The following is a 26,569-nucleotide window of genomic DNA, read 5'->3' on the forward strand; positions in this document are numbered from 1 at the left end:
TTGAAATGGGGATGGATAGTTCTTTTCCATGAAAGAAATGTTTGTTTATGTTGAATTCTGAGTGGCAAAACACTTAAACAAAACAGTCCTTTCTTATACAGAATTTGTTTTGTTTTATTGTATTTATTTTAGCATGCTCTTTTCAGCGCAAGGCTTCTGAAGGAAGCCATGTTTGTCAAATATATATAGTATTTCTTTTCCATTACAGGAGTGTTAGGTGTTCAACAATCCCTGTGAAAAGAAGTAATTATTTTCAAAGTGAATGTCACAGTTCTGTGATATTTTTTTTTTTATGAAAAAAAAAACAAAACAATCCAAGTGAAAAAAGAAGATAAATATAAAGCAAATAATGAGGAATAATGGAATAATTTTCAGGTGTTTTTTATGTATTTCTAATAAACTGTTATGGCTGTATAGTAAACGATTTATTTTTGTTTTTTTTAATTATGATGGCTTCAGATCATGTCCGGAGTTGTTCCATGAGGCAGTCCCTTTAACTTTCTTGTTTTCCTTCAAATTGAAGATTTGTTTAAGTCCTTTAGTGCATGCATATTACCTTACATTTGGACACTTTGAACTTTGGCTACATTGCTCTTCTCCACACTCACTGGTACAGTATAGAAAGCAAATCACATCTGTCCAAGGATTTTCTCTTTTCTTTAGGAGGAGAGCAGTTGGTTTAAAGAGCAAACGCAGCACCAAGAAACCAGCAAACAAATCACAATGTGATTTGTGCCCCCCCCCCAAAAAAAACAAAAAAAAACCTCATAACCTGTTATTCTGAAGTATAAGTTCATTTCCATGTATGTTGTGAAGCTTTTTTTAAGGTCCTTGGGTGGCTTAGAGCAAAATTAAATATTGCAAACGAGGAGTAAACATAAAAAGTGTCAATTCCTGTATAATGCTTATATATTTTGTGATAATTTCAGAACATTGAGATGATTCTCTGCTTAAATGTACTACTATGCTAAAGTATCTTCTTTCTGTGTCTTGTAGGGTCAGAATGTATTTGGTCTTGATATAATTGAGACACCTGAGGGAGATAAGTGGCCTCAACTGATTGTCCAGCAGATCCTGGATAGAGAGCAGAAAGATACCTATGTGATGAAAATTAAAGTTGAAGATGGTGGAAGTCCTCCAAGATCTAGCACTGCAATCCTGCAAGTCACAGTGACTGATGTGAATGATAATCGTCCAGTCTTTAAAGAGGATGACATTGAAGTCAGTATTCCAGAAAATGCTCCAGTGGGCACCTCTGTTTCTCAGCTCCATGCCACTGATGCAGACCTGGGCTCAAATGCACAAATCCACTTCTATTTCAGCAATCAGATCTCCAGCTTGGCCAAAAAGCTGTTTGCCATTGATAATGCCACTGGTCTCATCACCATAAGAGAGCCACTAGACAGGGAAGAATCTCCAGTACACAAACTAACTGTTTTGGCAAGTGATGGCAGTTCGACTCCATCGAGAGCAACAGTGACTGTTAATGTCACAGATATTAATGACAATGTCCCATCAATTGACACAAGGTACATCATCAATCCAGTGAATGGGACAGTGCTCTTGTCTGAGAAAGCTCCACTTAATACAAAAATTGCATTGATAACAGTAATGGACAAGGACGCTGATCTGAATGGAAAAGTTACTTGTTTTACAGATCATGATGTCCCTTTTAGACTAAAGCCAGTGTTTGATAATCAGTTTCTTCTGGAGACAGCTACATTTCTAGATTATGAATCCACACGGGAATATGCTATTAAAATAGTAGCTTCAGATTCAGGTAAACCTCCCTTAAACCAATCTGCAATGCTCTTGATCAAAATTAAAGATGAAAATGACAATGCCCCAGTTTTCACACAGCCTATCATAGGTCTTTCCATCCCTGAAAACAATGCTCCTGGTACTCAGCTAACCAAGATAAGTGCTACAGATGCCGACAGTGGGCGCAATGCTGAGATCAGCTATATTCTAGGTTCTGATGCACCCCCTATTTTCAATCTTGACCGCCGCACAGGCATTCTGACAGCAGTGAGAAAGCTGGATAGAGAAAAACAAGACAGGTACTCCTTCACTGTACTGGCTAAGGATAATGGGATGCCACCCTTGCAGACCAATGCTACTGTGACAGTGTCAGTCCTGGACCAGAATGATAACAGCCCTGCTTTCACACACAATGAATATAATTTCTATGTTCCAGAAAACTTACCCATGTATGGCACAGTAGGGCTTATCACAGTAACAGATGCTGATTCTGGAGAGAATGCTGCAGTCACTCTGTCTATATTAAATGGTCGAGATAATTTCATTATCGATCCACTTACTGGTGTAATAAGACCTAATATTACTTTTGATAGAGAACAGCAGGGGTCATACACTTTTCAGGTGAAAGCGGTGGATGGAGGAAGACTGCAGCGTTCCTCAACAGCCAAAGTGACGATCAATGTTGTTGATGTAAATGACAACAGGCCTGTTTTTGTAATTCCTTCATCAAATTATTCATATGAGTTGGTTCCAACATCATCCAGTCCAGGTTCTGTTGTTACTAAAGTCTTTGCAGTTGATAATGACACAGGAATGAATGCAGAGCTCCGTTACAGCATTATAGGAGGGAATTCAAGGGGCTTGTTTGCAATTGACCAGTTAACAGGCAATATTACATTGAAAGAGAAGGTAATCACATCAGATCATGGCTTGCACAGACTGGTGATAAAAGTCAATGACCTAGGACAGCCAGAGTCTCTTTATACTATAGCTCTTGTGCATTTGTTTGTGAATGAGACGGTCACCAATAGTTCCTACATACAAGAGCTAGTGCGCAGGAATATGGAAACTCCAGTTGGCCAGAACATTGGGGATGGTGAGATAACCCCACAAACCAATGATTATGTCAAGATCATAATTGCGATTATTGCAGGCACAATGACAGTTATTCTGGTAATTTTTGTTACTGCCTTAGTACGGTGCCGCCAGACTCCCAGGCACAAAGTTGTCCAGAAAAATAAGCAGAGTGGTGAGTGGGTTTCCCCAAACCAAGAGAATAGGCAGATCAAGAAGAAGAAGAAGAAGAAGAAACGCTCTCCAAAAAGTCTTCTCCTCAATTTTGTGACTATTGAAGAATCTAAGCCTGATGATCCTGGCCATGAGCACATAAATGGCACTTTAGACATTCCTGTAGAACTAGAAGAACAGACTATGGGAAAATATAACTGGGCCACTACACCAACCACATTTAAGCCTGATAGCCCAGATTTAGCAAAGCACTACAAGTCTGCTTCTCCACAGCCAACCTTTCAAATTAAACCTGAGACTCCTGTACCCCCCAAGAAGCACCATGTCATTCAGGAACTGCCTCTGGATAACACCTTTGTGGTGGGCTGTGATTCACTCTCCAAGTGCTCATCAAGCAGCTCGGATCCTTACAGTGTTTCTGAATGCAGCTGTCAAGGAGGCTTCAAGACCCCAGGCCCCATTCACACCAGACAGGTAATGGAAATTTTAAGGTTTTCTCTTTCTCCTTTGCTTCTTTCTTTTCCATTAATTTAGCTCTAATTCTAAGCACTGCAAAATAAATTTTTCCACAAGGATTAAAAGTTACGAAAAGTCATGTTTGATAGAAGCATAAAAAAAAGGTAAACAATTTGAGATTCTTCAGTGTTAAGAAAAAAATTAAAATGCTGCAAGGAAATAGAGCTGTGAATTATTACACTGGTGGGTATTCTGGACTGCAGATGGCAGTATGGCACTTCCTGCATTACCTCTGTACGCTGTGCAGCTGTGTGAAAAAAAGAGGGTTTATGGTACTGTCCTCTGTAGTATTGTGTGCTCAAGAGTTGAAGCAATCTAGGCCAGGTGGAAAACAATAAAGCTTTACAGGACCTCATAAGTGGTTCTTAATATTAATGGTGTCTGGAATTGCAGCCATCATTTGGGCATAGCTTTACTTCAAAGTCACTAAAAGCAGGCAAGGATTTTCATCGGAGAGATTCAGTGCCATTTTCCAAAGTAGCAGACTACTTGAGTAGAATGGCAGTGTCAGTAGGCAAAGCTGTAGGAAAATAAGAAACATTGGTATAATTGTTCTCACATTTTTGCTCCTATGCTTGGTAAACCAGATACTAACTTCTCAAAAATTCAGTACAGCATAATGTCTAAAGACTTCTTAGCTTAAAATTAAAAATAAGAATCTACAGGACACTACAGAAAGGCTGCAAGTAACTGAAAATCAAATATAATTTCTATATATATTTTTGAAGGTTTCGTAAGCAATAAATTTTGTCTACTTGTCTGTTTTATTTAAGAATATCACAATGGTTTCAGTGAAAACAGTTTTCTAGTCAAAGTTTAAAAGAATCAATTATTAAATATTTCAGAAGAGCTTATTATATCATTGATGTTACATTTTAGTATTATTTTTTGGGAACAAATCCTCAGCAAGACTTAGTCTGTTAGACTTTTTGTTCAGTTGAGGTTTTAAATTTTCTGTGAGCTTTGTTTTGTGAGCAACATTGATAACAAAATGTACATGAAAACTGCATGATGGCCTGCTTGTTCTACTTAATTTTTTCCCCCTTAACAGCACAGATTTCTGTGATAACCCATGTAGCTGTGTATTACAAAATGGAGTTTTGAGTTCCACTAACAGTTAAGTTGAGGAAAAAATAATAGAATTTCTTATTTTTATGACAGCAGTAGGAAATGTGTACTTTTTCAGATTTGAATATTTTTTATCAAAGGTATTTAAATGTGTTAATTTAAGTTGGGCATTAGAAAAGGTTCTTGCTAGTTTGTTCGTCTGTTATATTTTTCCTTATGGTGAGGTGGATGGTGCTGTTTTCAGCATCTCAGTAGGCCTGATCTAAGTGCTCTGTAGGCCTGATCTAAGTGATTTTTCAGTTGAGTACAGGGACTCCAGTATACCTCCTCCAAGCCAAAAAGATTCTTCCACTGTCTGCTCAAAAGCAGACTTTGTAACGCACTAATTCTACTAAAAAAGAAGGTAAGCTCATGACACTCCAGATTTTTATGAACTTATTTCTTCCATCAGAAGGGACATTTAAAGTAGAATGGACTTCTTCTACAAAAGTCTTTTGGGAAAAAATCTTTTAACTATACCTAAAAAGTCATTCACAGGGGCTTCCTGTCGTTGAGAGAAAAATAGAACTGCTTTTTTGTTTGTTTATTTTCATATACTCATTACCTGATATAACTGTACCAGAAATTGTATTAGTATGGTGCGTAAAAGGTTAATTTTTTCATACAGAAAAGTGACCACATTATTGGAGAAATTGCAACTCCTCTCTGACACTGGCCCTTTCCACTAGTTGGAAAACAACATTTGCCTTTAACCGTTACTTAATTTCATTTTATTTAAATGAGTAATAAAATATTAATGCATTTATTTACATAAGTTGGGCAAGAGAAGCCATTTGAGTTTAATCCTTTGTGTTGGATTGTAATTACAGCATTGTGTTTTATGATAAGCAAAACAAACTATATTTCTTTAGTCTCAGTATTTTTTGTAAAAACGGGTCTTACTCATAACCTGTTTTTTTGTATAATTATAGTCTGTGTGGTTTTATCTCCTATGAAGGTACACTCAGGACAGGCTGACTTAGAGTTGTCACTCTTAGCCAGTAAAGAGATGAAACAAAAGAAACTCTACTCAGTCTTTCAGATGTCATGTTGCCCTCAATTCACCAACCTTATAGACAGGTGGGATCTTTGTGGTTAGTGATACCTTCATGTTGTGCGCTCTGAATTTTCAGAAAATGCAGGACAGCAAGGAGAAGTGGGATAATTTCAGTTAAAAAGGCAGATGTGCTAGTTTGAGAAATGAAAATAAGAAATGAAAATAAGAAAATAGTGTGAAAAACATTATTCTACTGCAGTCATTACTGTAATACTTCCCTGTTACAAGCCAAAATCTCTCTGAAGGAGAAAACTAAAGATTATGCTTGCTGTGAGTTTATTTATTTTCATTTTCAATTAGTTATTGATATTAACAAGCCTCACATCTCAATAGCTCTTAGCTTTGTCTATGCAAGACATTTGAATTACTGATTTAAAGATAAAAAGTTATGGGATTTTTTGAAGCTTTAAATCAGAATGATATCAATTGTCTTTAAATTAAAAAAAAATAATCTTATGTTAAATTTGCAGAAGCGATGTACAAAATGACAAAGTCATTTTAACAGTTGTACTCAAAAAAATTGCAAAAGAGAATCACAGGGTTGGAAGGAACCTCAAGGATCGTGAATCTCCAACCCCCCGGCCACATGCAGGGCCACCAACCTCCTCACTTAATACCAGACCAGGCTGCCCAGGGCCCCATCCAATCTGGCCTTGAAAACTTTCAGGGACGGGGCATCCACAACCTCTCTGGGCAGCTGTTCCAGTACCTCACCACTCTCTCTGTAAACAATTTCCCCATGACATCCAGAACGTAAAGGATTTTCTACTAAAAAGCCCAAAGAATGTCTATGTGGGCTATGTGGGCTAATAAATACTGGAGTAGCAAAGCTCAAAGTTTTGTGGGAAAGGAATCAGAAGCAACTGAGGACGCATTGGATTGTTGACTGCGGGAAGCTGAAGAGGGAAACGTGTGGTGCTAATATAATGCAAACAAGGAGAGACAGTAAGCTCCTCTGATTCTTCTGTGTGGGAAAGGGTAATAGAAAGAGATATTAATATTATTTTGAAGTCACATGTTAGGAGCTAATACTAGTGAGAGTAAACTGGTACCTTCAGAATAGCGTGCTTTCCTTTGGGATGCTGTAGATAGATGTATTAAGGAGGTTCTATCATATGCTAAACTGTGAAGGGGCTTCTTGTTCATTATATGTTTGGGGGTTTTTTTTTGTTTTTTTTTTTTTTAAAGTAAGGTATATAAAATCAAGGTAACTTTCATTGTCTTCAGAAGAATGTATTTTTTTGGAGAGAAACATATACACATTTACAGCTTGTCTGTCCACAAGCTTTGTAAAAATTCAATTACTTTTGACATTCACCTTAGTGAGAGAAGGCTGTATGAAATATATACTTTCAAAAATCTTTTTTTCATTTGCATTGGAAAGTTGAAAACGATGTTTTTTTTCAATGCATTATTCATATAATATGTAACACAATATTTAAAATCTGGAATCTTTGCTCAGGTGTTTCAAACAACATTCAGACAATTCGAATGCCTGTCGAGGGATCAACATATTTAATCAAAACATTCATAGTTATAGTATACAGTGTTACCTCTGGCAGCTGGGTTCTGAGAAACTACTGCTGCAAAGATTGATTAAAACTTCACATCTCCTCCTCCTTGTCTCTTTCTTTCAGTTAATACTTCTTGTGACATTCGTTCATTTGAAAAAACCGTACTGCACACTATAGGAACAGTATAAATATCCTAAAATAAACAGCTGTTGACTAAGGAAGGGTACCATTAACTTTTTTATTATCACTTTTTCTGGCCTTTTGTTAGTGAAAAAGTATGACTGCATGAAAGCAGCGATGGCAGGACTTGGTTTAGTTTCAGTTCACTTCTTCAGCTGGTACAGCTGGAATATGTAGTCATTCTCTGAACTTTTTGAATATATATATAAACATACTGTTTGAATGACAAATGTATAATCATGCTCTGTTTCTGTGCTTGGTGGTGGTTATGCCTGCTTTGCAGTGGACTCCCATCCATATGTTAACATTTCCACTGTTAGTACACTATGCCATCTTCAGAAAAAAATGGTGGGAATAAACAGGTATGAAGATTGATTTTCTCATATTTACTACTGTAAAGCTTCATTAATTCATTTATTTGCAAGAATTCTATCATGTGTGAATGTACCTGTGTGTATGAATGGAGATTTCAAATAGCACTGTGATCTGAACTGTGAACTTGTTTGTTGGAAAGTAATCAGAGATAGACATTAATTTTATATTAGAAAGTAGACCTTATTTATGGTGTGTTGCCTTTTTGGGGGCTACTTTCTTACTACCAACTGCTTACCCAGGCTTACAGTTATGATACATATGGTTTTCTGTTTCTGATTTGAAATGTGAAATGCCATTACTGTTTTCCACTCAGTATGAGAGCAGTGTGCTTAGAATGCAAATTAAAAGAATATTGCACTTTCCTGAAACAAGAAGCTCTGAAAACTCATGTGATATGCAGATCTTTAGATGCATGATTTAGGTAATATGAGGTAATAAGTGAGAGTAGTGAGTTTAATCCAGTATCCTGTAATTATCAATAGGCTTCTGATGTGTGAAAGGGTGTATAGGTAATGCTGTGTTTTGCATTGACAAATACAGAGTGAATTACACTCAAGAAACTCCAAATGTCAGACAAATAGCTGTTGGTATAACCCTTCCCAAAAGCTGTCTCAGAAGTGATTACTACAACTCTGACTATTCTTGTTATTTTCTCTTAATTTTTTAGCTGGTAATTTAGCTGGTAATTCTGGTATGATTCTGTGTATGAACATTTCAGTAAGAACTGAAATTTGTATCTGGAGAAAAAGATGTTACTGAAGGATAAGTGAAATTTGCAGACTCTTATGTTAGTGAGCAGTTAATTAGATATGTAGTACTACTAAAGCAAAACCGGTCAATGAAATGTTTTTCCTCTGTGGAATTCTTTGTGGAAGGAAAAGTCAATTTTTATTTCATAGATGTGTTCTTTACTGAAAAAACATGGGGAAGGAAGTCTGGAATTGATACTCTGCACTTCATGGTAGAAAACAAATACCAAGCACAAGTAAAAAAAATAAAAAAAAAAACAAAAAATAAATTCACTTGTCTTTTAGGAAAAAAAACGAGAACAATTTTAAATGTGACTTTTAAGTAGAATCATAAAATCACCAAATTACCAAGGTTGGAAAAGACCTCTGAAATAACCCTGTCCACCTGTCTACCTACCACAGTATTTCCCCACTAAAGCATGTCCCTCAGTATAGCATCTCCATTTTTCTTGAGCAGTAAAAAGTGCTTTGGAGAAAACAAAGGTTGGGGTTTTTTTGTTTGTTTGTTTGTTTTGTTTTGTTTTTGTTCTTGTTTTTTGTTATTTATCCCAGTAAAACTTATTTGACTGAGTTTGTCCTGAAGTTGGTAGGCAATGTTCCAGCATTAACCTTTGGTGATTGTTTTTCAGGCTACAATGATTCTCAACTCTCTATGCAATAGCAGCTTGTTTTGGGATAGTAGCAGTATAAATACATATGATTTTCCCTAAACATGAAGCATGTTTCACCTTCATGCGTGGTGAAGCTGAAATGTTTACTCCTTTCTTCTCAATTCCTTTTTTTTTTTCTTTTTTTTCTTTTTTTTTAATAGAAACTAATGGCTACCAACCATTTGTCAACAATGAAATCTGATTTATCTTTAGTTTAATTTTCACACTTATTTCTTTTCCTATTTTCTCACAGAAGGTATTACACTCAATGATCTTCAGTTGATAGCAATTTCCTGACCAGTGAGTGGCTTGTGTCTTGGTGACTGCTATTGATAGTGGGTTTTTTTCCTTGAAATAATTGATCTGAATGGCTTTATTCCAGTGAATTTTCAAGACTCTAACTCTGCTGATAATAAGTATAACTTCAGGAAGCAAAATAACTTCAAAATATGTTATGCTCTTAGGAACTATGCTCTTGAATGAAGTCTACTAAAGCCCTGTAGAATGTATTTTAGGTAGTGTGGTAGTTTTCTGATAGCTGTATGCTTGATACATCACTTGGAGTTTTGAGCTGATAAAGAAAAAAAGTATTAAAAACCTAGAATAACATACATAGAAGCCATTTTTGTGTCTCCCATTTTAACACTTCTGTTGTGTGTGTATGTAGATGTGTGCAGGTCTTTCTGTGTATATAAGGCCCTGCAAACACACACACTCACCAAAGGTGGTTGGTTACATAGAAATGCAGTAGTTTGGTACTTCTCAAACTATGTGGTTGACATGGTTGAAAGTTGGAAGCAAACTTTACAATATATGGGGAAAATGATGTAGGAAAGGGCTTTTCTCATGCTGTTTCTCTGTTTGCCAGCTCTGAACGCCATCGCATCTGATGTTATATACTGAAGTCGTACGTGTACACAATGATGTTAAGCCAGCAAACATGAAAACAAGGAAATAGCACGAGAAAGCCCTTTGTCCTCTCTCTGATTGCCGAAGAAATTTATCGTCTGATCTCCAGAGGGGTTTGGAAGTGATGATGAACTGTTCAAGCTGCCCTACTGAAAGGTATCAAGGGCAAGAATTTTTTAAAATGAAAAGACAACGAAATTTTAGTACGTTGTGCTACAGTGTTCTATAATGTAGTTTTGCTAAGAAAAAAGTAATGTGACCCATCATTCATCGCAGTTGGCGATTATGATAAATCTATTGTTTTCTAATTTTGCTTGTAACCAACTTCTTGTCCCAGATTTTTTCCTTATTTATTTTAGTTGAACAAGTAGAAGTTTTGATTATATAAGTATAATAAAAGGGAGCAATAAATTTTATTCATACACTGAAAGGAGAATGTAAAGTTCTTTATACTCCCTGCATTAAAAAGAAAAAAAATTGTTGTCACAATATAGCATTGTTACATGTATTAAGAATCAAGTGTTATTTATATCTATTCCATAATATTTTTAATGATAATATTGCTGCTGTGGTTCATAAATGGAATTGATCAAATCACTGCTTTATCATTTCATAGGCACAATATTAGTTGTGAACAATGAATACTTTCTTACCCACAAAATTTTGTAATAAATGATCACGTTTTAAATAACTCAAAAATATTCACTTCCTAAAACAGAATCTAATTTGCATTTTGCTTGCTGAAATCTAGATAACGCATAACAGGTGCCATACACCTAATCTTTTGAAATACTTTCTTTTTTAATTATTTTTTTAAATCACAGATCCAGTGTCTTGCTTTTCACTGTGATAAAATAGGAAATGATAAATATTTGTTGGAACCTAGAATTTTGCACTGTAACCTAGCACATAGGGGAAAATATGGCCTTCTGTTTTTTGTTTCTCTCCAAATTATTATTATTATTACCTTTCTTATTTTAATTTCAATTTGTTTATGTAATGTTTTTTTTAATTTAGTATGACTCATTTAACAAATGCAGTTTGAGTATCATTGCTTGGTTTGCAGCCTGGTTGTAAGTTTCTATATATTTTAGGGAATAACGCTTAATATGTATCATCTATAATATTAGTATTTCACATGCAATAGAAAATCTCTTAGGAAGCAAAGGAGTATAAAGAACCCTGTTTTCTGCACTTATGTGAAGACATGTAATATTAGTTTGCTAGAATAAAATGAATAACACTTCTAACTCGGATGTATACCATATATATACTTAAAGAGAAAGTTATTAATGATTGATCAATTAGACTACAACATGACATTCTTACACCTTCCTGTATGTTTGATGTAAAGATATTTATAGGCTTGTACTTAATATTCACATTGCCTCAGTTCTTAGACTGCAGAATGTCTACCATAACTGTTGCCTATAGTATTCTCCACATTGCTATCTGGCTCTTTCAAAATTGTGTATTTGGCTATTTGATCTGTAAAATAAATTCTATTAATAATGAAGTACGTATTGTAATTTAGCATATTGTATTGCATAATTATAGATATGACTGTTACAGGAAAAATTTCCTTCCTATACTGAGATGATTTTCTTGGAAAGATGTTTATGTATCTGTAAGACAGTTTTGCTGTTCCTATTACCATACCATACCCTTGCAGCATTTATGATTCAAATTAAACTACACATTCAGTGGTTAGACATATAGTAACGATATTTATTGATTCAATGCCACAACTTAGCCAGTTGCTTTGGTTTTATACTCCATTCCAGACATAGTAAAAAGGTTATTCAAGAAGTATTGTTTAGCATAACTAAAGATGGGTACTGCCTATTGCTATTACAGTTGTTTGCTTAGGTGCCTCATAGTTGGGTGATGGGAAGCATGCAAGGATATTTGTTAAGAGTAATTAACTTTTGGCCTAGTAGAGTTGTTCAAGATAGTAGGATTTCACAGACTTATTTACTATGTTTTGTTTTTTCATTGAATCTTTGGATTTCTGTTCTTACAGCAGTTAGGTTTGATTTCCTTGATGAGAAACCTTGTACATGTAAAATTCATGTTTGGTTAGGAGGAAAAGCACCAAATAATAGGAATGCTTATCTTGAGATTTTTTTTTCTTTTAATTGATGAATACTGAGCTGAGGTACTGTACTTGGTTCATCTACATGCTAGAGGGCTGCATGCTCTCTACAAGTGCCTACTTTTTACAATGAGTATGAAAAGAACCTTTGATAACTTGTGCTTGCAGTTTCTTGAGATGAATGTTGATTGTTTGTGAGAAAAATATTTCTCAGGAGACTTTTGTTTCTTTTTCTTTTAGCCAGGCTGAAGATCTGTCATTTTCCTGGTATTTCATTGGTCATATCATTCTATTCTAGAAGAATCTAGTCTGATTTTTAACCTTAGAAGAGACACACGTATGAAACAGAGGCTCATCAATTGGTTGGATTATTGGTTTAAATCGATAATCCCTCTTCTAGTTCTCTTGTGAGCTAGGTCAGCCAAATATGGTAACTCTTCAAATGCACTATTGGAAAAACCAGCAACCTCTTAAGTAATTCAGTTTCATATGTTTTTCTGTTGCCATTTTTGTTTTCTTATATCTAAATATCACTTTTTAAAGAGTGGTTTCATAGGCCTAAGACTTGTCAGAGAGCTTATTTCCTTCTGATGATTAAGTGCATTCATGAAAGTCTCATGAAAGCCTGATGTGTACTTACCAAATATATATGTGCTGAATATTAATTTCTACATTTTTAAAAAAGGTAATGGATAAGTGGAGATCAGTCAAAAAATTCAATATTTAGATTTTTTAATGAATATTAGAATCGTGAATCAAAACCAGGCCTACTTCAGTGTTTAATATAATTTCTTTCTTGTGCTTTCACCTAAGTAAATGATTTTTCTGACTGCATGGAAGTGAGGGAAAATGAAGAGCAAGAATTACTGACTTGTCAAAATGCTGCTTTCAAAATCGAAAATTCATTATATTTTTCTTGGAAATAGCAGTCACACTTTCTATGTTATTTTCTTGTGATTTAGACCATAATTATTACTACTCACTATGATCTCAGTAAACTTATTTAGAGATTTATGCTTTTGTTTGGTGCACATCATTGTCCTTGTCACCAATGCAGAAAAATCTGTGCCTATAGAAGTTCTAGAGTTTGTTTTGGGTTATTTACAGTGCAGTGTCTGGCTTAGCGTAAAGAACAGTTCTTTATTTGTTGGTAGTTTTACAGTGTGCATTAGTTGCTTCACATCTTTTAGATCTGCAGTGCCAGCAGCCAAAGATGGCTCTCATATTTGCCATTTTGCATCCCGTGTCATACTGTCAATGCCTGGATTTCATATGAATATGTGTCTACCAAAGCTCAGTGCCACTTGATCTCAAACAATCTAATGTCAAACAAGAATCTTTGAAGAAAAACTATGGCACACAATCTACAGTTTGTATGAAAGCTGCCTGTCATATCAGAAAGTACATTGGACTTTGGAGGATATCTCTATATCCTTCTGAATCTCATTGAATACTGCTAAATGGCAGTAGGATACTGTCAAAAATGAAACAGTTTGTGATGTAAACAGAATTATTTTTTTAACATAAACTGTAAAGCAGTTTGGTTTTGTTGTTGTTATTGTTGTTACAGATTTTTAGTGATTTCCTCTTTTATCGTAGTGTGAATATTTATGGCATAGCCTGATGTTAAGTATTATTTGTAAAATCTTTTTAACAAGACTTTTTGAGCATATATTTTTGATTTCATATTGAATTATCAAGCACTGTTTCTTTTATGTCTTAATCATCTATTTCTAAAATAAATTTTGTTTAAAGTTTATATTTATATGTCTTTTGAAGAAGCACTGTTTTTAAACACACCTTCGATCTTTTTTGGCAGTGCACGCACTGTCAATTCTATATATATACCAGTGTTTTTTTTTACAGTGGTTGGAGTCTATAATTATTAAACTAAATTTACCACACAGATTACTGGCAAGCATATTCCTTACCAGTACATACATTCTGTCTTCATTTTCTTCAACTACATGTGCTTTAAGCGGGACTTTCCAAGAACTGCACATCCTCTAAGAATGTTTACATATATGTGTGAGTGTTTATATAGTGTTTATAGAGAGATATATAGTATGTCTTTACATATATATATGTCTGTGTATGTATGTATTCTCTGTGCATGTGTATGTAAAGAGAGCATGAGGATGAATGAATACACATATATCTTATGTTCAGTTAACGCAGTTTACAGGCAATATATTACATTAAAAAAAACCGTAGCTATATGCCTGTCCCAGTACACAGTATATCCTGCAATGAAAGATAGTCAAGCACTAGGATTTCACTTTACACATTATTTTGAAGTTGGTCTTCCCTTCTTCTTTGAGAGTGTACTGTGTTCTAACTGTATTAGAAAATGACTCTTGTTTAACTTCGAGGTTATGATACAATATGATAAATACAGTTTTCAGTTTCTGTTCTCTTTCTTCAAGTATTTCACTCATTCCAGTACTAAGTTTACTGGAATGTGTTGTGGAAAATCTCTCTTGGTATTCTGAATTAATACATTTTTCTGTTGCATAGGCTCTCTTAAATCTTGCCACTGAAAATATCATGAAAATGATGCTTCTGTATTTTCTCCAATGTAAAAATCTGCCTCTGCATATTTAATGAAGAGACATATGTAAATCAAATTCAGTTATTTAAATTAATATAGATGGATATAAAGTAATTGTGTTACCATGAATTTTCCGGGAGTATTTCTGGCTTCAACAACCTTTTAAACAACCTTTATTCATTTGTATTTATTATTTATTTTTTTTTAAATTGAAGTTGTTCATTAAAGCTCAGTCAGCTTATTTCCAATAAAAGCTAAATGATGATTATCACAGATTTGAGGTTTGATTTCCCATTACTGAAGAGCACCTCAGAGTTATCAACTGAATTCCGTCTTTTTTATGTTTTTCATCTTTTTCTCCTATGAGATGTTCTTGGTTGTCAAATGGATGAACTTACCTTGGCTTATGTACTAGGCTGTGATGTTGTCTGTCTTTGTTAATGATCTGATCACCAGAGTTTGACGTGAAACTTGAATCTAACATCTTTCTTCAAAAATATTTCTTCCTTTTTAGTGTCTGACAGTTCAAAAATTCCCCTTTTATCTGGGTGCGTAAATCACAAATAAGTTTCAGGCATGTAGACAACTTCACTCTGAAACACTCAACAAGCGTACTTTTCTTAGATCCTTACCTAAATCATTGATAGGCTGATCCATCGTTGCTTCCTCCTTTCTTTCTCTCCAACCTTCTTCCAGCAAGACAAGGACAGATGACGCTAGAGTGCACATATATTTCAGATAAGCAAATGAGCAACAAACAGGCGTACTTCACACTTCGAACTTTTAAAGTACTTGAATGACTAGAAGATGCATTTTCCTGAATATTTCTACTACTTGGACATACTTTATGGGGAAGAAAGCAATTCAGGGAAAGAAAATCTTATTCTCACCAAATAGCAAGGATCACAAATTCTATCTGTGGAACATTGCCTTCTAACTTGTATGTGAAGACTTGGATTTATGTTCACACATGATTCTAACGTTTGGTTTGTGTCAGGCTTACCACGTGATTGGAAAGTAAGACATCTTAACTGTATTACATGACAAATTTTTATTGATTTTTAGGAATGTTTTTCCCACCCTTGGAAAATTAATGTATTTCAAACTGAAAGTGGAAAAGTGATACAACTTAGACTTGAATGTGGTATAGTACAGATTTCACTGTTAATTTAACTGGATGAAACTATTTAATTGTTAATGATAGTACAGAAGAAATTGTTGTATGACTTACCTTTCTTCCATTTTTAAACTTACCTGCGTTATAGTTAATATGTAGAATAAATATATGAAAGAAATAGACTGTAATAATAATACTGACCCTTGCAACTGTCTTCTGTCTTTTTTACATTTCACTTCTCTAAATGTATTTTTTAAAAGGAAAAACATATTCTTAACCAGTTGTATGAATGTATAAGTATGCGTATTTAGAACGTATACTATAAAAGCGTAAGCATTTTCTATCTTCTGTTTCAAAAGCATCTGTTTCGGGGATTCAACAGATACAGTATATCAGTGGATCAAACTGAAGCTGTGAAAATGTCTTTCAATCTAGAATAAGTATATTTGTAAACAAATCTTCAAGAGAAGAGAAAAATATTGGGTTATGTTCTCAAGCTTAGCAGAAAGGAGGTAATGATTTCTACAACCGGCTGAGATTTTGATTGCTATTGATTTCGAAGTTAGAATCCTGAACCACTGCAATTTAAAGGAGAAATCTCTTTCCCAACTCATGCTATACTCAAAACTCAGAAAGAGCTGCAGCTGAGAGTTGCTGCTGCTTGTAAAGGTATGTCTGAGACTGTTATTATCAGCAGTAATTGGCATTGCTGTATTTACTGTCTTACAGTTCATGCAGAGTCAGCTAGACCTATAATATTTTTAGAATCGAGTGGGAACAATGGTTTTATGAGAAATCCTACGGGAAAACTCTACTTTCCTCCCTCAAAATACATTAGGCTAATCTTCCAAATACAAATATCTAATACTTTTCAGAGGTATGTCCCATAAGACACACTGAAGTAAGATAAATAGTTTCTGTGAGTTTTATTCCTCACAGAAAATATTTACGCTATTAACTCCTATTTTACACATTATAGAGCTATAGAAGCTTGTATACAGACACACAAAAGCAAGTACAAAATTACCTTTCTGGTAATTTTGCATGTCTAATTTTTATGTCAGAAAGTTTTCTAAGATATTTCTTGCTCAAATATTGACTAGTCGGCTCTGGACCTCATACAGTCTATCCTTGACTAATAGTAAGGGTGGAGATTCCTAAACCTTTCTGAAACACTGGTTCCTATTTGACTACTTCTCATGGCAAAAAAATGTTTCCTTATCTTAATTGGAATTTCTCTTGCTGTGTTTAAGTTCTATTGAAAAAGCATGCAGCTATTTTAGAGATAGATACGAAGTACTTGAGTACCTGTGAAACTTTTTCAGGGCCATTGGAGACAATCCATCAAAGTCTGTTTTGAACGTGAGAAGTCATTAAAGCTGATCACAATCATTCATTTTCTTTGAATTATATCTCTATTTTTTCCTTTGACAAAGATGTGTGTTGTATCCCAGAAACTGTACATGCTCAACCGTACTTTGAGTCTTCTGTTGTGAAACTGAGAGCTTGCTCTCCCTGGTTTCATGGTTGAAAACGTCGTAGTGGGATAAGATTAAAATTTCACTTCAGCTCTAATGAAGCCCTCACATATTCAGGTGACCTTTCTTTCTTAATTCCTTCCAGCCTCAAATGCTTCTTTCTGAATGAGAAAACAAAATGACTTCACGTCAAGAAAATGCAAAATAAGTTGGTTCCTTACTCACAATCTGACTTTTGTCAGTAGCTCTACCATTCTCTTCACTTTTGGATCTTGAGCCATCTTCAACTTTCTCATAGTGCTTCACCAAACTTGTCTTCCATCTTTTTCATCTTCATGTCTTTCTCATGCAGTGAGATGCAGTCATGTTGTATTATGTTACCACTCTTCGTATTATGATGACACATTTTGTCATTACCCAGTAGTGGTAATATAGTCTCTATTAGTATGTACACACACAAATTTTATATTAATGCAGTAAATTCTATTTTTGCAAATTTGGCTCCTTGCCATTGTTTTCAAGGGAGTACTTTTTCCTGTTCATCCTATTTCTGAGGTTCTACTTCTTCGGGAAGCAGTATTTAGTATCAAAGACTCAAATACTATGACTCTTTTGGAGTTTTACCTCATATTGGAACTTAGCATAGCGTAAAATTATCCCAAAAGAACGTAGCATCCCATTTTACAAAAATACATACTTGAAATGTTTAAGTTTTTCCACTAACATGATTGTTTTATTTGTATTATCATTTACTGATAATACAAATTTTCTTTAATACAAATTTTCCATTTTCTGACATCCAAAGGGATATTTTCTCTTTTGGGCTTCAAATTTCATGTATTTTTCAGCTACATATATGCTTCAGGTAAAAGGACAAAAATATAAAACTAAGAACAGCTGCCACGACCCTAAGTCTCTTCCAGAATTCTCTAAAAGTAATATATTTCTATGTCAGTTCAAATTCTTAGTGTTTCTGTACCATCAAGTACATGTAGATGTTTTAGTAGAACTCGGAATCTCACCTGTTTTTATGGATAAATGCCAAATAAATTCAATTTACTTATATTTGAAATATATCTATTCATATGCATTTTCAGAATACAGTCCAGTGAAACATTTTTTGCTTGCTTGTGTCACTCATCGACTTTTATGTTTAATTTATAAAAATATTGAAAGTTTTCACTTGAATTCCATCTGGTTCTACTAATGTGAACATTGGTAAATTGACGTAACATCATTTCTTTGCTCATAAAAAAGTGGATCAAACCTTTTCAGAAACTTATCATGAAAGTTGAATGTTAAAAGCAGATAGACTAGTGCATTCAATTTGAAAAACAATTGGAAAAAGAAAACTTAATTGGAGGGAGAAATATTCTTTTGATATGTTCTGTACATGAGACACACAATGGTGCAATTACATGCTCTCAATCAGCTACCAAGAATGGTTTATTAGTTACAGTATTTTGGCTTTGAAACTCTAAACATGGATAAGACAGCACGTGCTCAGTTGTGTAAGGGTTCCAACATCTGTCCTGAAAATCCTCTTACAGAAAGTCCTTCTGGAATTAGTAAATGACAATGTGAATTCTGAAATGGATATGAAAGAAAAAATGAGTGTTTGAGGGAACTAGAAGGAAATATTTCATTAAGTCATTGCCCCCTTTTAACACATTAGGTGCTTGAACTGTTTGTTTTTATGATTCCAGATGGTAACAAGATGCATACAGAAGAATAAAATGAAATAGAACAAATCAAATGCTTGGCTGCTATTCAAGAGCAGCTAAGGCTAAGCTTTATTAAATTCACATGAGGGTATGATAACTGTGGAATTTCACAGAGTGAACTGTAGTAATCTTAGTTGTGAAGAACATCATTCTTCTTGAGATAGATGAGAGAATGTAAAATTTTACCATTAAAATGAGCTCTTTTGAAGTTTTGTTTTCCGAGAACGTTTACTACTTGTGTGAAATGCACCACAAGCAATAGCAACATGTACAATCTATTTTTACATATTGAATATTCTAAGAATTTGTTCATTCTCAGCAACAAATAAGAGAATTCTGCAGAGAAAGTTAACGTGCTTCACTCTGTCATAAAAAGCCACAGGGATAAGCATATTTATATTAAAAAGAGAAAAATATTGGATTTTAAAATTATTTTAGACATATTAGGAAAGGAAAAAGTACAAAGCTGACTAAAGAAAACTTTTTTTCTTTTCTTTTTTTTTTTTTAAATTCTGGTTCTAAATTCTCCTTACATTTCCTTGGCTAGTTAGTCCAGCATGGTTACAGTGCAGTATGTTCTGTACTAGATGAAAGGATGATCATAGCATGGGTGGAAATGAATGGAGAAATCTACACACCACTTCGTAGCATCTGAGATCCTCAGAGGAATTTTTCTACAGTGGACAGCCAGCTTGATTTAGTGGGTTTTTTATCAGTCAAATAATGATATTGAGCCTGCCTCAATATTGTCTTAGTTTCTAGCTGTATATTTATAAGGTATTTACTCTCTGTTATAAACAAATGTTTAATTTATTGTTTTCCCCCTTTAACAACATAGAAAATAAGCTAGTAGTCAACAGTGTACTATGGATATCCAAAAGTATATATGTAAAGAGATTAGTGTCACAGCCGAAGCTTAGTTACTTAAGTACAAATTTCAAAATACAAAAGTGCAAAAAACCAAACAAGTCCAAATGTGTCAACTGTTTGTCTTCTGGTAAGCCCTTTGAAAATGAAGTAAAAGACACTGTCTGGGTGATGATAAATTGAAAGTATTCACCAAAGCTACAAATGCGTAGCTTACTTGAGGTCTGCCTTGACTTACTGATGAAAATAATAGTCTTATCATCTATATAAAAAATAATGTCCAGAAAAAAATCTGTCCTGTCATAACAGATAGATAACCTTTTCTCCTTGTGAAGCTGGCCCAAATAAAAACTCTTGGGTTTAATCAGAACTGTTTTTTTTTCTCTTCCTGTGTCAATCAAACCCTTCCTCTTGATAATCAGAACAAAATAGGGTTGAGAACACAAAGTCTGCTTTTGCCTTATTAAGATGAAAAGATTCTGCCAGGGTTTGATAACATTTGAGATGCAGAGGCTGTTACAAGAACATAATGAATATCAAATATATCTGCAAGAAAGACTTTTTGTCAAGATAAAATCCTGATGAAAAATGTCATTTATTCTTTATTTTCCATCAGACAGGTTTAAAGCCTGCAAATCAAGAATGTAAATCTTTATTTAATGAAAGTATTTAATTTAGTATTATGTGTGCTGAAACGTGAGCCTTCAATTCAGTCAGTTCTCATCTCATCCAATAAATCAAAATTAGAAGATGTTCTTCTATATTCAAATACAGAATATTCTATTAATAAATCTGAATTTACCAATAGATGTCTGAATCTTATGGGTAAATCTTTACAAGCCTTTATTCCTAAGGAATGCTGTAATATTTGGTCTAGTTTCAGTATAAATATTTATTCTGTATATTGTTTCCAGAGGAAAAAGGATCTAAGAAGTCATTTATAATTTATGCACCTCCATAGTATTAAGTTCCATGGGAGAAGAAATCAGATTGGATGTAATGCACCAAAAGTTGTCGTATTTCATATAATAGTTCAAGGCCATCCTTATTTTATTTGAAGATAGAAGACAAGGGTTATTAGCTTTTTGATAAGTGTTTAATTATTCTCTGTTTATTTCTGCTTTTATCTAGCAGTACAGTACGTCTGATACTTCATTAAGGGTGTTATTCAAGACTGGGTGTGGGAAGCTGAAACAGTATGTTCCACTACTGGTCAAAGAAAGTACTGCGTGGTGGGAATTTGCAAGTAAATGTATTGTAATCTTCCATGGGGATTTTGGAAGATTGTCTTGTGCTGTTTCCATTCCATGATTTGTATGTGGTTTTAGGCTTTGTATGGATTTTCTTTTTGTAATTGTTTTTGCCTTGGCCATATTGTGGTTGGAGATTGAAAGAAAACAAACAAAAAAAGGTCAGAGAAGCTTGATAGTAATTTGGTTTTTAAAAGGAAGAGACCAGTTGATCCAGCTTAAATGTTTACAGCTGGATCAACCAATAACCTCTGAATTAAAGTGGCAAGTGCAAACTGCAGAACCATACAGGGAAGCAGTACACAGGCTGTAAGTGAGAAGAATATAGTTAGAAGGAAAGGTGAATAAATAGGGCATATAGTGACAGTTTTTTGAGAAGGTATCTTAAAATAGATGGACAACAATTTAAGTAAATGCCTAACAGATAATAAAATAAAATTGAATTTCAGTGCTAATAATGTTTTTGAGGATGAGTGGAGTTCTCTTGTATGAGTTCTAGTTTGCAAAATTATAAAGGTGGGAAAGCCTTCACACAGCAGTATGCAAAGGGAATAGATCATATTCAGATCTCGATAAGACTTCACCAAAGCAATGGACATTGTGATGTCCTTAGCCTTATACAAGTGAATGTTCTGAATCTTTCTGTGGGAAAAATATGATAAAGTATGAGGTAATGTTTTCTGTTTCTTTTTACTGTCTTTGAGTTGCTTAATTCTGTTCTGCAAATAAGAACAGATTGACTGACACGCTGGATCAGAAAATAGGTTGTGTCATGCCTAGGTACTGGATTTCAGTGAGCTGAGGCACAAGCTTAAGAAAGGGAGAATAAGAATAGAATAAGTAGAGCTTGGAGCTGTATCATTCACTTAGTATTACATAATGGTTGGTGGTGAAGAAATACATCAGAATTTCATTGTGATTTCTTCCAAGCGATAGTACTTTTTCTTCTGAATGGCTCTAGAAGTAACAGAAATACGTCTGAAGGATTTAGGTTTGAAGTGAAGGAAGAGAGACACACCTAGAAAATCACCAACTGTAGCTGTGTCATACCTAGAAAAAGCTGAAATGAGTCACTCTCGTTAACACTTTTCTCCATATATTGTAGGAGGAAATTGTATGTGCACTTCATTTTCAGATAGCTAAAGAGGGGTAGGATGATTTCTGAAATTTAACACAAAAATGATTTTTAAAATGTAGGGCTCAAAAAGCTGAGTATTTTTAGGAGCTATGACTTTTGGTGCTAGAGGCATACATACTGACTGGTAGAAACAGCGGAAGCAATCAATAGTGGATAATCAATTGTGGATAAGCAAATAGTGGATAATCAAGTGGATAAGCAAAAAGAAGTTTCTAATGTGAATAGAAGTATTTTACTCAGAAATTTTCATTTCCATTTAATGTAATTGTAGGCTGATTATTCCACTATTACTATATGTTTTTTTAGAAGTTGCTTATAACATTACTAAAATTTACTACATATATGTGAACAGAAATTAAATTATACAATAATTTTGCTCATACTTAAATAACAAATATTTTGTATGCTAGATTATAACACTGATATTTGTTAATTTTTAAATATTTTGTCTTCATTACTCTACTTTTGTATGCTTATTTCCATCAGTCTGGTTCACTTCCTCTGTTTTTTTGCCATAAGCTGATATTAGTCACAGTATTTTCATTATGTTTGTTATTTAAGCGTTTAATTTGTCAGGATATTTACAAATCAAAAGCAAAGAAGAAGGATTTTGGAGAACACGTATTTAGTAGATCAGCACACACCTCCATACTGCCATCAGATAGTCTGCAATGGATCCCAGTCCATTCCAGTAATCCAAAAAACATGTCTTAGTAGAAAGTGAGACCTGTTGTGCTCAGCTTGCATTGATAGTGTAATCACTTACTTGATTGCAAAGTTCACAGGTGTCAACATGCATGTTTTTGTTTCTTTTGATGGCATTTAACCTTTGCAAAAATGTCATTCACTCTGATTTCTGACAGTCATCACTATGAAATTCAGTCAATGAATCATTGGGCAGTTTTGTGAGTTTCTCTGGCAACACATCATTACAAGATAAAGTTCATGTCACATTGCAAGAGTGAAGTCAGTCAAAATCTTTTTGAGGGTTTTTTTTTCCCTATACTGCTTTTAGTAACTTGCAGCAGAACATTCTGGGGAAAGTTCAGCTTGTTTTCAGGAAATGTTAGGTGTTTTACTGTGTAAATACTACTATCTAAGTCTAAAAGATGTTTATAGCTATAAAGAGTTCACATTACTTTTAGACAATGCCACCAAGACTGCTTATGGAAAAACTGGACTAAGATTAATAATTTACTGGTATAATAATTGTGAGATAAGACATAATTTAGATAAAATTCTGTATCCCATTTCCTTCTCCCACCAACCTTTGGAAACTGCAGCAAATTTAAACTTTATGTGAAAGTGTAGGACTAGAAGCTGGAAATAGAGTAATAGGAAATAGAGTAATAGGAAGACACAGAGTAAACGCTGTGAAGAAGAAGGATTTTATCATAATTACTTTATTTAAATTCTAGAAAGTCCTAAAACATCACAAGAACCTTTGAAGCGAAATGAACTTATTACTTTACACAGCTTTTGGTAAAGTCCAGGAATTTTGATGTGTGTTAAGCAGTTTTTTATTTTGTCACTCGTTTGGAAGAAATACTGTTCAGGGTGAAAGAAACCTCATGATGTGGGGAAACTGAAATTAATCTCCACTGTAATACAATTCTGCCTTTTATCAAAGAAGTCTTAATATTCTTTCACTGTTTCCAGAGATATACATCCCAAAGCTCAGAAGCTGCCATCCCATGTCACATTAATTAACACTTTTATTGTGATGCCCACAAGGATTTCAAAGTCTAATTAGCATCTGACAGCTGAATGATCTTTTCAGCATAAGTATGGCTCCCATCGTGTAAGCATTTACATGTGCTGCAGTGCCATGATAAAGCTGCTGATACACTGTGGTGTATTTTCAGACTGGAGAGTTTTCTTGGACCTTTACATGTGTGATATAAGAAATAGAAAAAAAGTAAAACTGTGTTGTAACCTGGTTTCTGTTAAGGTAATTAAAAGTAAAAAATGAACTTCCATTACTGTTCATTATATGTTAATTTTGATTTCATCAAGGCCATATCTTACATTGATTTTAATGGAAAATCAATAAGCACCATTTTTATTTGATGCTCCATCTCTTTTGCTTTCTGTTTGTTGATAGAAATAACTTAACTTTTATTCATACAATAAAAGTCAAGAAAATATATATAATAATGAAAAAGTAAAATGGTACTCCTTACAATACCATGCATTGTATTGCATTATATGTGTTCATAATTTTGCACAGTAAAAAGAAAACTATAAGGGCATGAAACTTCAAGAGAAAAAGAGCTTTGAAATAAGAGCAAATGTTACCGGAGCATAAGGTGTCTTCCCAACCTTTAAAAGTGTGGTGCAGTCTCATGCAATTTTCTTCATTCTTCATTCAGGCAATCTGTGGCTCTTTAGCACTAAATGGGGCAATTGGGTTCTCACTTTATAAAGTGAGTTGAAATGTAATAAAAAATCTTTTTAAAAATCGTATTAATATGGGTTAATTTTCAATATTTGCATTTTTCTTTCGTTAAGTATGGATGCGGATTCTTTGACATGTATATGAGTAACTGCATGGATATTTCTGCCCCTGCTCCCTTCTGGTGTTTTTTTTTTCTATTTTTCTGTGTGGGTTTTTTTTTTTTTTTTTTTTTTCACATGCTTTGAAATCGGTTTGATAATCTCTGCTACTCTTTTCTTCCATCCTATTTTGCAGTATTAATATGAGCTACATATTTTTATGGGTTAAAAGTTTAGAATCATCTGTCCTTCACAACACTTTCATGTTATATTTTATTTCTTTGTTCAGTGATGAAAGGTTGCTATTACTTGATAGGAAAGGACTTATTTGGAGTTTTGTATGAAACAAAGCATCTTTGTGTGATCTCAAATACCAAATAACAAATGGCAAGTGTACAAAACTAGTAGTGAAACTATTTTGATAAGTGAATTATTAAAGTTCAGGATCTATGGTCATGATCTGCGTTTAGGTCATATCTGCGTTCAGAGACTCAAAGTACTGTCACTTGATTATCATAGGGAATGAGTATTCATACTTTACAGTGAATTAGAGGAAAGTACACTTGCTTAGTAGATGAAACTGCTGAGTGTCACAGGTAGAGTATGAGATCATTCCTATTCTTCAGAAAATTGCTCTCCTGTACGTGCTTAAGACAGGCTTTTGAAAGCTGTGCAGGCTAATAATTCTGCTTTCACTAAAGAAGCATAACCATCTGGGGTAGCAGTGTAAGGTCAACGCACAGAGCTTCACAAAATTCTATCTATCCATTTTCCTTTCAGGTTATCATTAACAAAGTAGGGCAATATGAAGCAAGGAGGTTAACTGTGAATGCAGGTGTCATTGAAATGGCGAGAATTACATATGACTCCATTACTGTCAGTCTTTCATCTAATATCACATTGATTTAATTTTAAAATAATTACTTCTTCTTCAGTGTTCTCTGCAGTTTAGAGATCCATCCTTTTAGCCATGTGCCGATCTGGTGTGGAGTACACTGAGAATTACATGTATCATTTATGACATTATATCAAATCAGATAATTCTATATGTGTCTGTATAAAGCAGCATTACATTAACTTAGACATAAAATTAAACTCTAATTCTGAAATTGGAAGCAGAAATTACTTCAGTTTCGAGTAATCAGAGAGATTGTCTGTATATTTATCCCACTGGTTGTTTAGAAACACCTCTGGTAAAATAAGTAAGAATAATTGGGATTTAAGCTTTCAAGAATAGAGAACAGAAAAGCCTTCTGTTTATGTATTTACTGCTACTTACATTTATTTACTGGATATCTTTTTTAGTAACAGATTAAACTGGATGAAACTAAGATTAAGCAAGACGTCTCTAGCTTGATAGGAGAGTGAGACGATGGACCTTGCTATTTGAAGAGGGAAGGAATTGTCAGCATAGAAATGACTATCTGCTTTTTTTCATAATGGAGAGATTACTAAGAAGCAGTAGAAGGAGGAAAAAAATGACTTCCATTTTGGTAGTGCAAGTTACAATGTATACGGATTTGAATTGTACAGACAGATGATCAGTGTGATGCTAAATTCTGCTGGTCACCCTCACCAACTGTCTTTCTAATGGGCATTTTGTGGTAAATTTTAAACTTACCTAAAAAGAAACGTTATTCTAACAAACAAAAATAACAGGGGTTCATTCAAGGTATTGCCTATTATTTTATATACTGAAAAATGTGGGAACAAGATTTAGATAATTTGGATGATAGAGATGTTAAACGTAAGATGAGATTTCTCGATCTGTTTATGAAGAGAACTTG

General features: G+C 34.1%; 1 protein-coding gene across 1 annotated transcript in view; it reads left to right on the forward strand.

The window, feature by feature from the left end:
- PCDH11X (protocadherin 11 X-linked) overlaps window positions 1-26,569 on the forward strand; it is a gene marked incomplete at both ends in the record, with an annotated part of 397,981 nt that overhangs the window by 15,394 nt on the left and 356,018 nt on the right. The window contains one exon of the mRNA XM_079541943.1: window positions 997-3,483. Within this exon, the coding sequence (XP_079398069.1) occupies window positions 997-3,483 (2,487 nt within the window). The remainder of the gene's footprint in view (window positions 1-996; window positions 3,484-26,569) is intronic.

Source organism: Tetrao urogallus (assembly GCF_951394365.1).
Source record: "Tetrao urogallus genome assembly, chromosome: 13".
Lineage (NCBI taxonomy): Eukaryota > Metazoa > Chordata > Aves > Galliformes > Phasianidae > Tetrao > Tetrao urogallus.